The 12,887-nt window shown below is 50.7% G+C and overlaps 1 protein-coding gene across 4 annotated transcripts in view; it reads left to right on the forward strand.

Moving 5' to 3' along the window:
* Positions 1-12,887, forward strand: part of SGPP2 (sphingosine-1-phosphate phosphatase 2) — a 101,571-nt gene that overhangs the window by 74,354 nt on the left and 14,330 nt on the right. For all 4 annotated transcript variants that reach the window (XM_049106758.1, XM_049106759.1, XM_049106760.1 and 1 more), the window contains exons 3-4: positions 479-658; positions 3,802-3,891. In XM_049106758.1, the coding sequence (XP_048962715.1) occupies positions 479-658; positions 3,802-3,891 (270 nt within the window). The remainder of the gene's footprint in view (positions 1-478; positions 659-3,801; positions 3,892-12,887) is intronic.

Below are 12,887 nucleotides of genomic sequence, written 5' to 3' on the forward strand. Positions count from 1 at the left end.
CTTGTTGAGTATACCCCGAAAATTTAGATATGGGTCGGTGTGGGGACGCCCGTGTGGTGCCGTTGATGAAGAGTGTGGCTCTTGGTTTCGGCTGATGTCATGACCTTAGGGTCACGGGATGGAGCCCTACCTTGGCCTCCACAGTCAGCTCGGAGTCTGCTCGAGATTCTCTCCCTCCGTCCTGCTTGTCCCCCACTCCTGCACTCTCTCTCTCTTTCAAATAAATAAATCAATCTTAAAAAAAAAGAAAAGAGAAGAAAAATGATAGGTGTTAATGTCACTCATGTCTTCGGGGCCCAGGAAGGCCTGTTTCTCTTCCTCCTGACTCAAGCAGCCTCCTACAGGACTTTCCCGGCAGGTAGGTGGACCAGAGAGGGTGGGGAGTTCGGCCAACGGACCGGGAGCCCCGAAACAAATTCATGCAGTTTAGGGGTCTTGCTGATTTGGTTGGACTCACGGCGGCCCTTTGGTTTTGCAGTTGGTGATGTATATTGGCCAGGTGGCCAAGGACATCCTCAAGTGGCCACGGCCCCTCTCCCCGCCCGTGGTGAAGCTGGAGAAGAGGGTGATCGCCGAGTACGGAATGCCGTCTACCCACGCCATGGCCGCCACCGTCATATCCTTCACCCTCCTCATCTCCACTAGGGACAGATACCAGGTGAGGCCGCCCGACCGCTCCTCCCCGCGCGCCTCATCCTTGCAGGAGGCAGCAGGGAGACGTTTGGTTTCGGATTTGTCCCCTGGGACACCTGGTGGCTCAGCACTTGAGCGTCTGCCTTCAGCCCAGGGCGTGACCCCGGGGTCCTGGGATCGAGTCCTGCATGGGGCTCCCTGCGTGGAGCCTGCTTCTCCCCCTGCCTGTCTCTGCCTCTCTCTATGTGTCTCTCAGGAATAAACAAATAAAATCTTAAAAAAAAAAAAAAAAGGAATTGTCCCTTTTGCGGGACTGATGTTTATAAAATGAAAACTAGGCAAGATGGAAACAAGTGGAGCCAGTGACACCGGCAACCGTTTCTTGGCAGAGGAAGTGACATATGGGTCAGCATCCAAATCGGGCTGTGCCTCATGGGGAAAGAGACACCCCCGGTAACAACACCCCCACTGTCAGCACGACGTGGACTGTCCCGGGAGCCAGGGTGCGGGGTCTCCCCCACCCCCCAGCCCTGCCACCCTGAGCCGCCCGACGAGACAGCACGTGATCGGTTCTCTCGGCCTCTGTTGGCAGCAGACGTGAGGCGCTTATGATCCTCGTAAACGATCCCCGGGGGCTGAGATGATCCCCCCAGATAAATCCTCCTACTAGACTCCCCGGGGCCCGGGGTGGGAGAGAGTCGTGCCCCAAACTGGCTCCCAGGGGTGCCTCTGCTCCTGGTTGGGGCGCGGCCCCTAGAGATAAAGGCTGCGTGTCTTCTAGAGGATTCTCTAGGTGACAGCAGGTTGATAAATGTTGAAAAGAGAAGAATTTCGCTTAATTAGTATCTGCTTAGATGCCGGTTACCGTCAGACCTTTGAAAAATTAGGTTAGTACCGCGGTGGAGTTTTGTTTGGCCTCCCCGATGGGTTCTCTCCCAAGTCTGCATTTAATTGGAGATGTTTTACCTTTTACTCTCCAGACAGTTTAGATTTCATGAGCCCCGGCAGTCTTGCAGGTGGATGACAGTGCTGTTTCACCTCGTCCCTTCCCCCCTGGAAACACGGGGACAGTCTCCGTTCCAGGTGGCGGGGAGCTCAGGGAGGAGTCGGCCTGATGCCGTTGGGTCCTGGCTCTACCCCTGCCGCCTTCTGCTTGGTGACCTGGGTGGAAAGGGGCAGGTCTAAGGATGATGTCCCACTAGGTATAATCTTGTACTGTGACTTACCCATGTGTCACGCCAGCATCACAACCGTCTGAGAGCTCCAGGCCCCACTGAATTAATTTCACGCAGACCTCTGAGCTGCGACGTAGGCAGCGCCTCTGCCCCAGGGGGACACAGGAGCCCCGGGCGGCCCCCAGCAGGCTGCCCTCCCTCCGCCTCCCTCCGCATCCAGAGAGACCTCGTGCAGCAGAAAGGCCCACGTCGCCGTGACTGCGAGGACACAGCGCCAACCACCGTTGATAGATTCGTGTCACGGCTGCCTGGTGCTTTGCAAAACATTCTCTTCACCTCAGATGATGCAGCAGTTCCGTCCGAGTTGTTATGAACGTTTTTCCTGTTCAATTTTTAATGATAAATAGATTTAGCTCTTGGGGTTGCTTGCTGTAAATAGTTCTAAAGATGATTTATTTCTATAACTATGTGTTCAGGCCAGTGCCCAAACTCTAGTTTCTGAACGCATTAACTCATTCATTTTTGACACTTTTTCTTAAATTAAAACCTGAGACTCTGGTTAGTGATCAATGTCAAGAAAAGACATAGGATCGTGCGTGATTGTGATCACATCTTGCACCAGAAAGAAAGTGCTGGGGACACCTGGGTGGCTCCGTGGTGGAGCATCTGCCTTGGGCTCAGGGCATGACCCCGGGGTCCTGGGATCGAGTCCTGAATTGGGCTCCCCGCAGGGAGCCTGCTTCTCCCTCTGCCTGTGTCTGCCTCTCTCTGTGTCTCTCGTGGATAAATACATAAAATCTTTTAAAATTAAAAAAAAAAAAGACAAGAACGAACGTGCTGGATGTGGACTCAGAAGATGCAGCTTCTGGTTCTCTTACCCTTTTACCGGCTGTGTGACCTTGGGCGGGTGGGTTTGCCTCTCCGAGGCCTGAGGCCGGCGCCCGCGGTGAGGATCCAACCAGATGATTGAGGGGAAAGCACCTTTGTGCCTGATAAGGTCCGATAGTGATGAAAGTGATTGTCGAGGTTCAGAGTTCCGCAGCTGTGGGATGGAGCTGATGATAGGCCCCACGGTATAGGGCCGCGTGGGCGCGGCGGGAGGGCGGCTGTCCGGTGCCACCCAGAGTACAGGCAGCTGTGCGTCCTCGTTGTCTTCTCGCCGCGGAACAGCGCGGCGCTAGCGTTTGAGGCCTGTGGGGTAGACCCCTCGGTGTGCGTTTCCACGCAGGGCGTCCCTGTGTTCCTTACGTGACTCCGTGGTAGCCAGATTCCTCTGCTGCTGCTGTGACCCACCGGCAGGTGTGGAGATTTAGCAAAGTCTGGATTGTCGCCTGCCCGTCTGCGGGTGAGGGCGCCCGTTCCTAGCGTGGGCCACGGCCCCTGGGCTTCCGTGGGGAGTCGGTTGGAGGGACTTGGTTGCACTTGCGGATGCCAGTCCTATCCATCCACCCTGCCCCTTGCCCCTTGCCCGACACTGTGTACTTCCTATGTGTTACTCTAAGAATAGGTCGAGATAAAAAAAAAAATTTACTAAATCACTAAATTATTTACTAAAACTGTCAGCACCATGTGTGTGGTCATGAGGCTTAAAGCCAAGCCCTGACCCGGTCTGATATGGATGTTAATATGACATGAGACTTCCTCCCAGGACTCTGGTCCTGGGTGTCTTCCTTCTCTTTGCTCTTTTTCCCACTTTCCAAGTGGTTTTATTATTATTTTTAAAATTTGTATTTATTTATTCATGAGAGACACAGAGAGAGGCAGAAACCCAGGCAGAGGGGGAAGCAGGCTCCCCACGGGGACCTGATGCGGGACTGGATCCCAGGACCCTGAGATCACGCCCTGAGCCGGAGCCGACGCTCCACCGCTGACCCCCCGGCACCCTCCACGGAGTTTCAGACCAGAGACTGCAGGTGCAGGAAGCTGAGGTGGAGGCTCACACGGTGGGGGTGTGAGCAGGAGCTAATGGCCTTGTTTTCTCTCCTCCCCCCAGTATCCCTTCGTCTTGGGGCTGCTGATGGCTGTGCTGTTTTCCACCTTGGTGTGTCTCAGCAGACTTTACACCGGGATGCACACGGTCCTGGTAAGTCCTTGTGCTCAGGTCTTCGGGTGACCGTCCCCGCAGTACAGTGGCCGGCGGGTCGGTGTGTTCCCCACCCTACAGGCCTCTCAACGCTGTTTGCATGTGTGATTATATTTCCCGCCAGGCCAGTGAGGTAAGTAACTATTACTTGTGGCCCCTGCATGATGACAATGGGTCATTAAGGTAGGATGGAGGAGGCTGCGCTGGGCCAGACCCTCGCGACCCGGAGGCCTGGCTGGCGTGGCACCAGGGACTCGGCCCCTTGTTTTCGGGTTGCTGTACGGATGGTGGTGGGTCTCCACCCTCAGCCGGCTGAGGGGAGCGGGCGTGTGCTGGGCTCCCCGCTTGGCCCTCGCAGAGGCGGCCTGCATGTCCAAGGATCTCGGCTGCACCCCCACGGAAAGGGCCCCGCTCCTCCGTGGGAAGAGCCAGAGTCACGGGCTGGCTTCCCTCGCGCTGCCCAGGCCGGAGGCGGCGGTGGACGCAGACACGCCTGCAGTAAGGGTCTGGCCTCCCTTTCACGGTCTCCCGGGTCTGGGGCGCTGCCGGCAGCCCGTTAACACGGCCCAGAGCTCTGTTCCGGGGTTCCAGGCCCCGGTGCTGGCCCCGGTCCTCCTCCGGGCGCTACTGATCGTCGTGACTGGTACGAGGAGGATGTCGCTAAAAACCCATGGGTGTCAGTCTCCAGGTGAAGCTCAAAAGACCGCCAGGTAGTCCCCAAGCGCAGGAATCGGGAGTCTTAAAGGTGCCCGAGGGCTGCTCTCGCACCACGCCAGGATGTGCTTAGCTGTCTCCTGCACGGGGAGGGGTCTCCAGCTCCTGCAGGTGTGAAGGGGGACACAGGTGGCCACACTGTGAGCCGCAGCCCTCGGGGACGCCAGGGGTCCGGCCTTTGAGGGACGTCAGTAGTGCTCATGGAAAACATGGAAATCAAACACCGCAGCTCTGGTGGGCCTCGGGCTGCTGATGCCCCCCCACCCCCGCCTGGGGCCGCGGCCTCTAGCTTCTGTTCAGGGTAAAAAGTCCGTTATTACTCGAGCTGATTTTTGTGGAAGTCTTACGTTTCCCATAGTGAAAACTATCCTAACCGATGATTCATAGAAACCATTTTTATGTGTGTATGATTTCATGTTCTCTTGATTTCAAGAGTAAACCAATTGCAGCTGAAGGGGGGTGCGGGGAGACAGGGTCGAATGTCTTAGAAGGACTGGGGCCGCTCACCGACTCCATGCGGATGAGGTTGAGCAGTTAAGCCTCTGAAAGAGCCAGAACCAGGGTGTCTCTGAGAGTGTGCCCTGTCCCCTCTGGGCTACCACCATTCGAAGAACCCCACAACCTCTCAGATCAGAATCTTCATTTCCAGAGGTGAACCCTTGATGGCCATTGGACCAGTGAGGCTCAACAAGCGGAACAGGTCTCAGAGCACGCACAAGCCCGCAGAAGCCACCCCCGTGGGCTGCAAGGGCCCTGCCCCGAGAACAGGGACTAGAAGGACAACCCAGTGAGGTCACCACTACTGAGAACTCCCAAACCTATGAGGTTCCCATCTGCACGAGTCAGGGCTCCTTGAGTACAAATGATAGACGCCAACTCAAACTCATTTAAGGTTTGAGGAAAACGTATTGGTTTTTACATCCACGCCATAGAAAGGGCAGAGGTGCAGGTCGCCATTGGGAGAATGGGACCTGAGGTCCAGATCTTTGTTGGAAGTCTCCCCGCTTCTTCCTAAGCTTCTCCCTACATCTCTTCACATGGTAGGTCCATGTTCTTGGGCTGCCTTCTCTCTGAGACTAGAGCCTGGGAGCTCTGGGCTTAAATTCTTTGTTTTGTTCCTGAAAGGACTGTAGTAAGGAGAACTGCAGGCAAGTATCTAATGGCCTGGCCTGGACAATGAGCCTATTGCTGCATCGCACGCTGCCGAAGGGTGCTGAGCACGGCAGGTTGGTCCAGTGAGTCAGGAGCCAGCCTCTGTGAGCCGGGGCTGTGATGGGCAGTGGTGGTTAGGGTTGGGGTTACGGTTGGCCTGTGGGAGGGGCAGTTCTCCAAAATGAAATGGATCTGCTGTCAGAAGAAGAGGGCAGACCAAGCCCCAGTGGTATCCTTTCTACATTGACATTATTGCATTTTCCTGCTCTTTCAAGGACTCAAAAACTGGGTATTATACTTGTTTATGTGGGGAGGGGAGGATTAGAGCAAATCAAGATGGTTTCATACTGGTTTTGGTGCCTGAAATTAATCAGCTTGTACAGAATTTAAGTCTTTTGACTGATAAGGTAACCGTCCCTAATATGTGAACAGCAAAATTAGCCCGAGTTGTTGTTGTTGTTGCTGTTAGATTAATGAATGGTTGTTCCATTATTTTGAACTTGAATTAGCTGAAATGCTGTTCTGTTTTATCGTCGCTCATTTGTTTGATCTGTGGATAATTATATAGATACTGGGTTTTATTTGCTTACTCATTTATTTTGTTCCCCTAAGTATTTGCTTTAGTTTTGGTTGCAGTTGGAGAATGTTGAAAAGGCTTCTCAAATATTAAATTATCTGCATCCCATACAAAACTGTGTTCTGGCTTTGGACTAGAGCAATGTCATTGTGTTTTTTTCCAAGTTCTTTGAAACTACTTAAAAAAAAAAAACAACTTAGTTCAAACTGCCCTTCTTAATATGCAAAAGAAAGCTAATTGTAATATAAATTAAGGCCAGCCAAGTCTTACTTTCTGTTGTAGGATAAGTTAGTTACTGAGATAAAAAGGGAATTTGGTTGTGTTTGTGAGCTCCACATTATTATGCACATCGTTCTTTCTTTACCTTACAGAGACATATTTTTATCCTTTTATTAAAATAGAGAAGGGGCACCGGGGTGGCTCAGTGGTGGAGCATCTGCCTCCGGCTCAGGGCGTGATCCTGGAGTCCCCGGATTGAGCCCCACGTCGGGCCCCCTGCATGGAGCCTGCTTCTCCCTCTACCTGTGTCTCTGCCTCTCGTTTCTCTCTCCTCTCTGTGTCTCTCATGAATAAATAAATAAAATCTTATAAAATTCTTAAAAAATAAAATAAAATCTTTTAAAAATAAAATAAATAAATAAAATAGAGAGGGACGCCTGGGTGGCTCAGTCAGTTGAGCACCTGCCTTCAGCTGAGGTCATGATCCCGGGGTCGGTGATCCAGCCCCACATCGGGTTCTCTGCCCAGTATGGAGCCTGCGTCTCCCTCTCGCTCTGCCTGCTTAAGTGCATTCTCTCTCTCTCCTCTCTCTGTCAAATAAATAAATAAAATCTTTAAAAAAATAAAATAGAGAATTATTTCTGGTTTCCAAGGTAATAAGGGCTCACAGTAGGACATTCATCCTCTGTGGTTTTTAAAGTTGTCATGTCATATGCGGGTTTTGGTTTTTTTCTAGATGAACTAAATCATTATTAGCGGCCGAGGGGGCGGCGGGCGGCCCAGGAGGGCACAGGGCACCTCTGCCGTGGCCCACCCTGTTGGGGCACCTCCCGCCAGCTGCCCGGGGTCATGTCTGCTGACAGCACAGGTGACAGGCTCATGTTCCCTGTGCTCCCCGACACCGGCCTGTGAGCCGTGGCTCTGCGGGTCCTCACCTTCAGAAGATGGATGTACCCCTTAGAAAAGAATCCTACACATTTAGTATCAGTAGTTCAGAGCTGTAGAGGCAGAAGCCAATCCCTCGTGCTCAAGGTGAGGCAACTTGGTCTCAGCCAGGAAGCCTCTTATACCCATCACGTGGTCTCGAAACTGGAAAAAATAGAAAATATTAATGAATATTTATGTAGGCTTAAGATAGAAAAAGGCATGATGTTGAATGTAATAATCCACAAAGACAAGTTAGAAGAGCTGACCACAGTACTTTAACTTCTGTATATAAAAAAAATCAAAAGTCATTATTAAAAACATGAACGTAATAAATGAGAGACAAACAATTATTACAAGGAATCAATAAGCAAAAGACCAGCGAACCAATAGCAAGAACAGGCAATTCCCAAAAGACCAAAATAAAAATGTCCAGTAAGGATAAGGAATTGATCCCACCTATATTTATAGGGATGTAATAGAAGTCATGAAGGGGGTGCCTGGGGGGGCTCAGTGGGTTCAGCGTCTGCCTTTAGCTCAGGTCGTGATCCCGGGGTCCTGGGACCGAGCCCCACACCCGGCTCCCTGCTCAGCGGTGAGCCTGCTTCTCCCTCTGCCTCTGCCCCTCCCCTCTGCTCGGGCTCACCCTCTCCATGAATGAATAGAATCTTTAAAAGAAAAAAAAAAAGGATGAAAGACAGGTAAAAATGAGATGTCATTTAAAAATTTTTGCCTGTGAGATTGGCAAAAAATAAAATCCATCAATGAGAATAAGGAGTTGAGTCATGGGATAATCTCATAACGGCACCTTTCGATGTGATATGTATCAAAAGCAGTAAAATGTGTGATGCAGGACTTTTCCAAATACTTATCCCAAAGAATAATTGCACATATCAGTTGTAGTGTCCTTTAAAAATAGTGCAGCAGGAAAAAGAATATAAATGTGCCACAATAAGGCACTGCCCAATTAAACTATCCACGGAGGGCAGCCCGGGGGGCTCTGCGATTTAGTGTCTGCCTTTGGCTCAGGGCGTGATCCCAGGGTCCTGGGATCGAGTTCTGCATCCGGCACCCCGCAGGGAGCCCCCTTCTCCCTCTGGCTGTGTCTCTGCCTCTCTCTGTGTCTCTCACGAATAAATAAATAAAATATTTAAAAGAAAATAAACTACGAATCGTGACCTGGAACAACATTCAATTATTGATTATGTTAAATTTGTTTTTGATAAATATTGCATTTATCGAAAATAGTATTCATTGCTAAAGCAGGTGTCCCCAATCTCCCCGGCCGGACACCCCGCAGCACCCCCACCCCACCCCAGCCCCCGCGAGGCCCGTTTGCCCCCTGGGGGGAAGTAGGCCAGCAGGAGGAAGCCAGGCGCAATGGCTGGATCCCGGGTGACTGATTCCTGTGACATCTGGAAAGGGCAGAACTCTGGTGGGGACAGGAGAGCAGCAGCTGCTGGGAGCTGGGGTGCGGGAGGGCGCTGCCAGGTGGCCGGGGACCTGGTGTGCGCCAACCCCCCCAGCTGTGAACTGTCCGAGGTGAACCTCAGGAGCTGCCAACCTGAAACTGGAATCATAGCCCTAAACAGGGGGGAGAGGGAGAGAACGAGCACTCGCAGATGAATAAAAGCTCAAGAGACTCCGATTTTTTTTTAATTATATTTATTTATTTGAGAGACAGCACAACAGGGAGAGATGCAGAGGGAGGAGCAGATCCCCTACCCCACCCCCCGACATGGGGCTCGACCCCAGGACCTGAGCCGAAGGTGGATGCTCAACCGACTGAGCCACCCAGGGGCCCCCAGACTCCAATTTTTTTTTTAAAGTTCTATAACACAGAGATCTGCTCAAATACATCAAGTGAAAAAAAAGCAGGGTACTCCTCTCTGTTGCATTTTGCACAAAGTTCCCTGGAACCATTGTCCCGGGAGATTCTCTGGTCTGAATAAAGATCCCGAGCAGGTTTGCACTAGGCCTCCGGCCCTCCTCACCCCGACACACAAGAGCATGTCCAGGTTCTCACAACATTTGAAGTCAAGGAAACCAGTGCAGCGCTGCTCACCCGAGCCTCTACCCCGTTTTACACAGTGAGGGAATCTCTAAGGGCCTGTTGTAAACTACAGACTAAATCTCTCTCTGGCCATCATCAGGGATGATTCCCTGGTGGAAATTGCTGGTCCCAGATTGACTTATTTTTGCTGCTTTGTGTGTTTCTGGTCCTGACATCTGTGGATGGGCTAACCAAACAGTAGAATTTTATTAAAAAACAAAAAAACCTAAGACTCTGCACTGGAGTGAAAAAAGAGTCACCTCTAGGTATTTTAGCAAAGTGAATTTAAACACGGGGAATGTGGTGCTCACAAAATGTTGGAAGGGCTTGATGGGCAGAGAGAGCCCGTCGCTGCCGCCGCTGCCCACCCTCCTCATCGCCGCCTCTCACACTCACCAACCAAATTAACAGATGCTAGGCTGAGCCCAGCCTCCGTAATGGCCACAGATGCTTCCAGAAAACCGGGCGCTGGTGACTAGAGGCTGGAATCCTCAGACCTGCTGCTTCAATTCACATGGCTGAGACTTTGCCGGGTCACAGAAGCAGCAGGTGGACGGTGGCTTCCCACGGGGCACCTGTGTGGGGGACCCGACTTCCCGAGGAGCTGAGGGGACGAGGTCTTTAACTTCTCCACGTCTCCAGTTCCGTGGGATGGGGGGAACGGGTGGTAGCTGACGAGTTCCATCAGGCTTTGGGATCCTTTTTCCCTTTTTCATCTCATTTTTTTCTTTTTCTTTTTTTTTTTAATTTTATTTATTTATGCATGACAGACACACAGGGAGAGGCAGAGACACAGGCAGAGGGAGAAGCAGGCTCCCTGCAGGGAGCCTGATGTGGGACTCGATCCCAGGACCCGGGGTCACACCCTGAGCCGAAGGCAGATGCTCAACCCCTGAGCCCCTCAAGGGTCCCACGTCTCATTTCTTCTTCTATGAAGAAATGAGACTATGAAAAGCCCTGCTTGTGGTTGTTTCCAAGAAGTGGGCCTCCCGGGGGAAACTGTTTTGCCGACAGGAAAGACAAGAATGCGAATTTCCCCACCTTTCTTTCTTTTAACTCCCCTACAAATATTTCTATTTGGGTAGAGTTAGGGACCTTCACTGCAAGTCTCTCAGGTGCCTGCATATCTGAGAGTGTACAGGTCACCTTCTAACCAGGAGGCGCAAGCTGTGATGGGCCTGTGGTTGGTGATACTCATCCTGTAGGCTGCGAGGCTGGTGAGGCTAGGACTCTCCTGTCCCTGGTCTCCTGACTCCGAGTCCCCCCTCAGTGCCCGACAGTAAGCGCGCAGTGAGTAGCCAGCGCATTGCATGGATATCGTCTGTAATCTGTTCCTGAATCGATGTTTTCTCTCTCATCTCTTTGTGCTTTATTAAGTCGGATTTGACAGGATTCATCCATTAGCTGGAATATTGCATTTGCTGTCGGACACCAGGCCGACTCCTATTACCTGATATTTGTCCAACATTATTTCCTTTTGCCTGTAAGAGGAAACTCGCGGAAAATTTAGTAGACATGTCACTGCAGCAGTAAATAGCGGGCAGGCACAGATGCTCATTTCGAGCTTCTTGAACTCTCGGGAGTCGAATGTGGCAGACGGGACCGTGGAGCAAGTGGCAGCAGCATGAGCTTTGCGGCTCCTTGAGAGCCCAGTTCCTAGGAGAGAAGGGAGGGTGTCTGAAGACGTGCTGCCCAGTGCCTCACATGCTCCGTTTAATAAATAGGATGATGGTGTAGCCGGGCTGAGGAAGAAGGTTCTGTAGTTCCTGATGGACTTGAGAATTTCATGGAGAACCTAGTGCCTGGTTCTTGGATATAAGGCACCTAGAGGATGAGGAGAGAGAAGGAGGCACCCCAAGTAACTACCACCCAGGTCATGGTACCTGTAGCATTACCAGTACCTTAGAAGTGCCCCCCATGCCCTCTACACTGCACCCCCTCAAGATACCTGCTTCCCAGATCTCTGACCCCATTTCCTAGCAGAACTCCCCATAAATGGAGTTACATACCAGCCATTCTTCTGCATTGGGCTTCTTTCATGACTGTTTTGTTCATGATCGTCACCCATTTTGTTGCTTGTAGCTTAGTTCATTAATGTTTATTGTTGGGTAGTAGCAGAACCTACGACTACATCACACGTTATCCCTTCCGCCACTGGTGGATCCCCTGGATTGCTTCCGGTTGGAGGCTACGGTAAACGATGCTACTCTGAGCTTCCTTTTACATGGCTTTTAAAGCAAATATACACTTGACTATTGAGTGTGAATGTAGGAGTAAAAATGCCAGGTCATAAGGTAAGCTCGGCCTTGGGATACGCGGTTGTATCCTCTGAAGATCACTTAGGCCAATTCCCGCTCCCATCGGTGCTGTCTGAGATCTTCAGTTCTCCGCTTCTCTCCCACCCCCCCACCCCCCGCCCCCCACCATGTCAGCCATTTTAATTGTAGTTGTGCCAGTGGGTGTGTAATAGTAGTTCATTGTGCTTTTATTTTGATTTCCCTGATGAATAATGACAGCCACTTTTCATACATTTATTGGCCATTTATATATCCTCTTTTGCAGGGTGCCTATTTGTCTTCTGACCTTTTCTTTTTTCCTGGGTTGCTCATCTCTATTGGTGAGTCGCCGGTCAGGTCTACATACAGTGTTGCAAATTGCTTTTCCCATCCGAGGCTTCCTGTTTGCTCTACTGGTGGTGTCTTAAGGTAAAGAGAAGTTCTTGATTTGAACATCAACCTTAAGATACTTTTGCCTACACCACAGTCATGAAGTTTCATGAAGTCTTATGTTTGAAAAGATTTATTGATTTGCTTTTGTTATTTAGATCCACGGTCTACTTGGAATTGATTTTTGATTCATCTTTGCTTTATAGGAATATCCAATATGCTCAGCGCCATTCATAAGGATTGTCCTTTTTCCATTTAGTGAAGCATCAATTTTGTCGTAAATCAAGGGACTGTTTATACTATACACACACACACACACACACACACACACACACACACATCCTCCTCTCTGGTGGCAGTTATCTTCGTGCCCATATCACTTCCTCCTTTGCTGTAGCTTTGTAATAAGTCTTGATGTCAGGTGGTGAAAGTCTTTCCAGTTCTTTTAGTGGTTACCCAAGAGATTACAACATGCATCCTTGATTTATGAGAGTCAACTGCAAATTAGTACCTTTACCACTCCCTGGTAGTGAGTCATTAAATGAAATTCAGTTCTCCCTATAATTTAAAGCCCACAAGAACTTATTCTTATTGTTTTATAGGGAACATACATCTAGGTTTATCCACATATTTATCCTTTCCATTGTTCTTCATTCCTGCCTACAGTTCTGTTCGTCCAGGTGGCATCTCT

Source organism: Canis lupus, chromosome 37, assembly GCF_003254725.2.
Source record: "Canis lupus dingo isolate Sandy chromosome 37, ASM325472v2, whole genome shotgun sequence".
NCBI classification, from domain to species: Eukaryota; Metazoa; Chordata; class Mammalia; order Carnivora; family Canidae; genus Canis; species Canis lupus.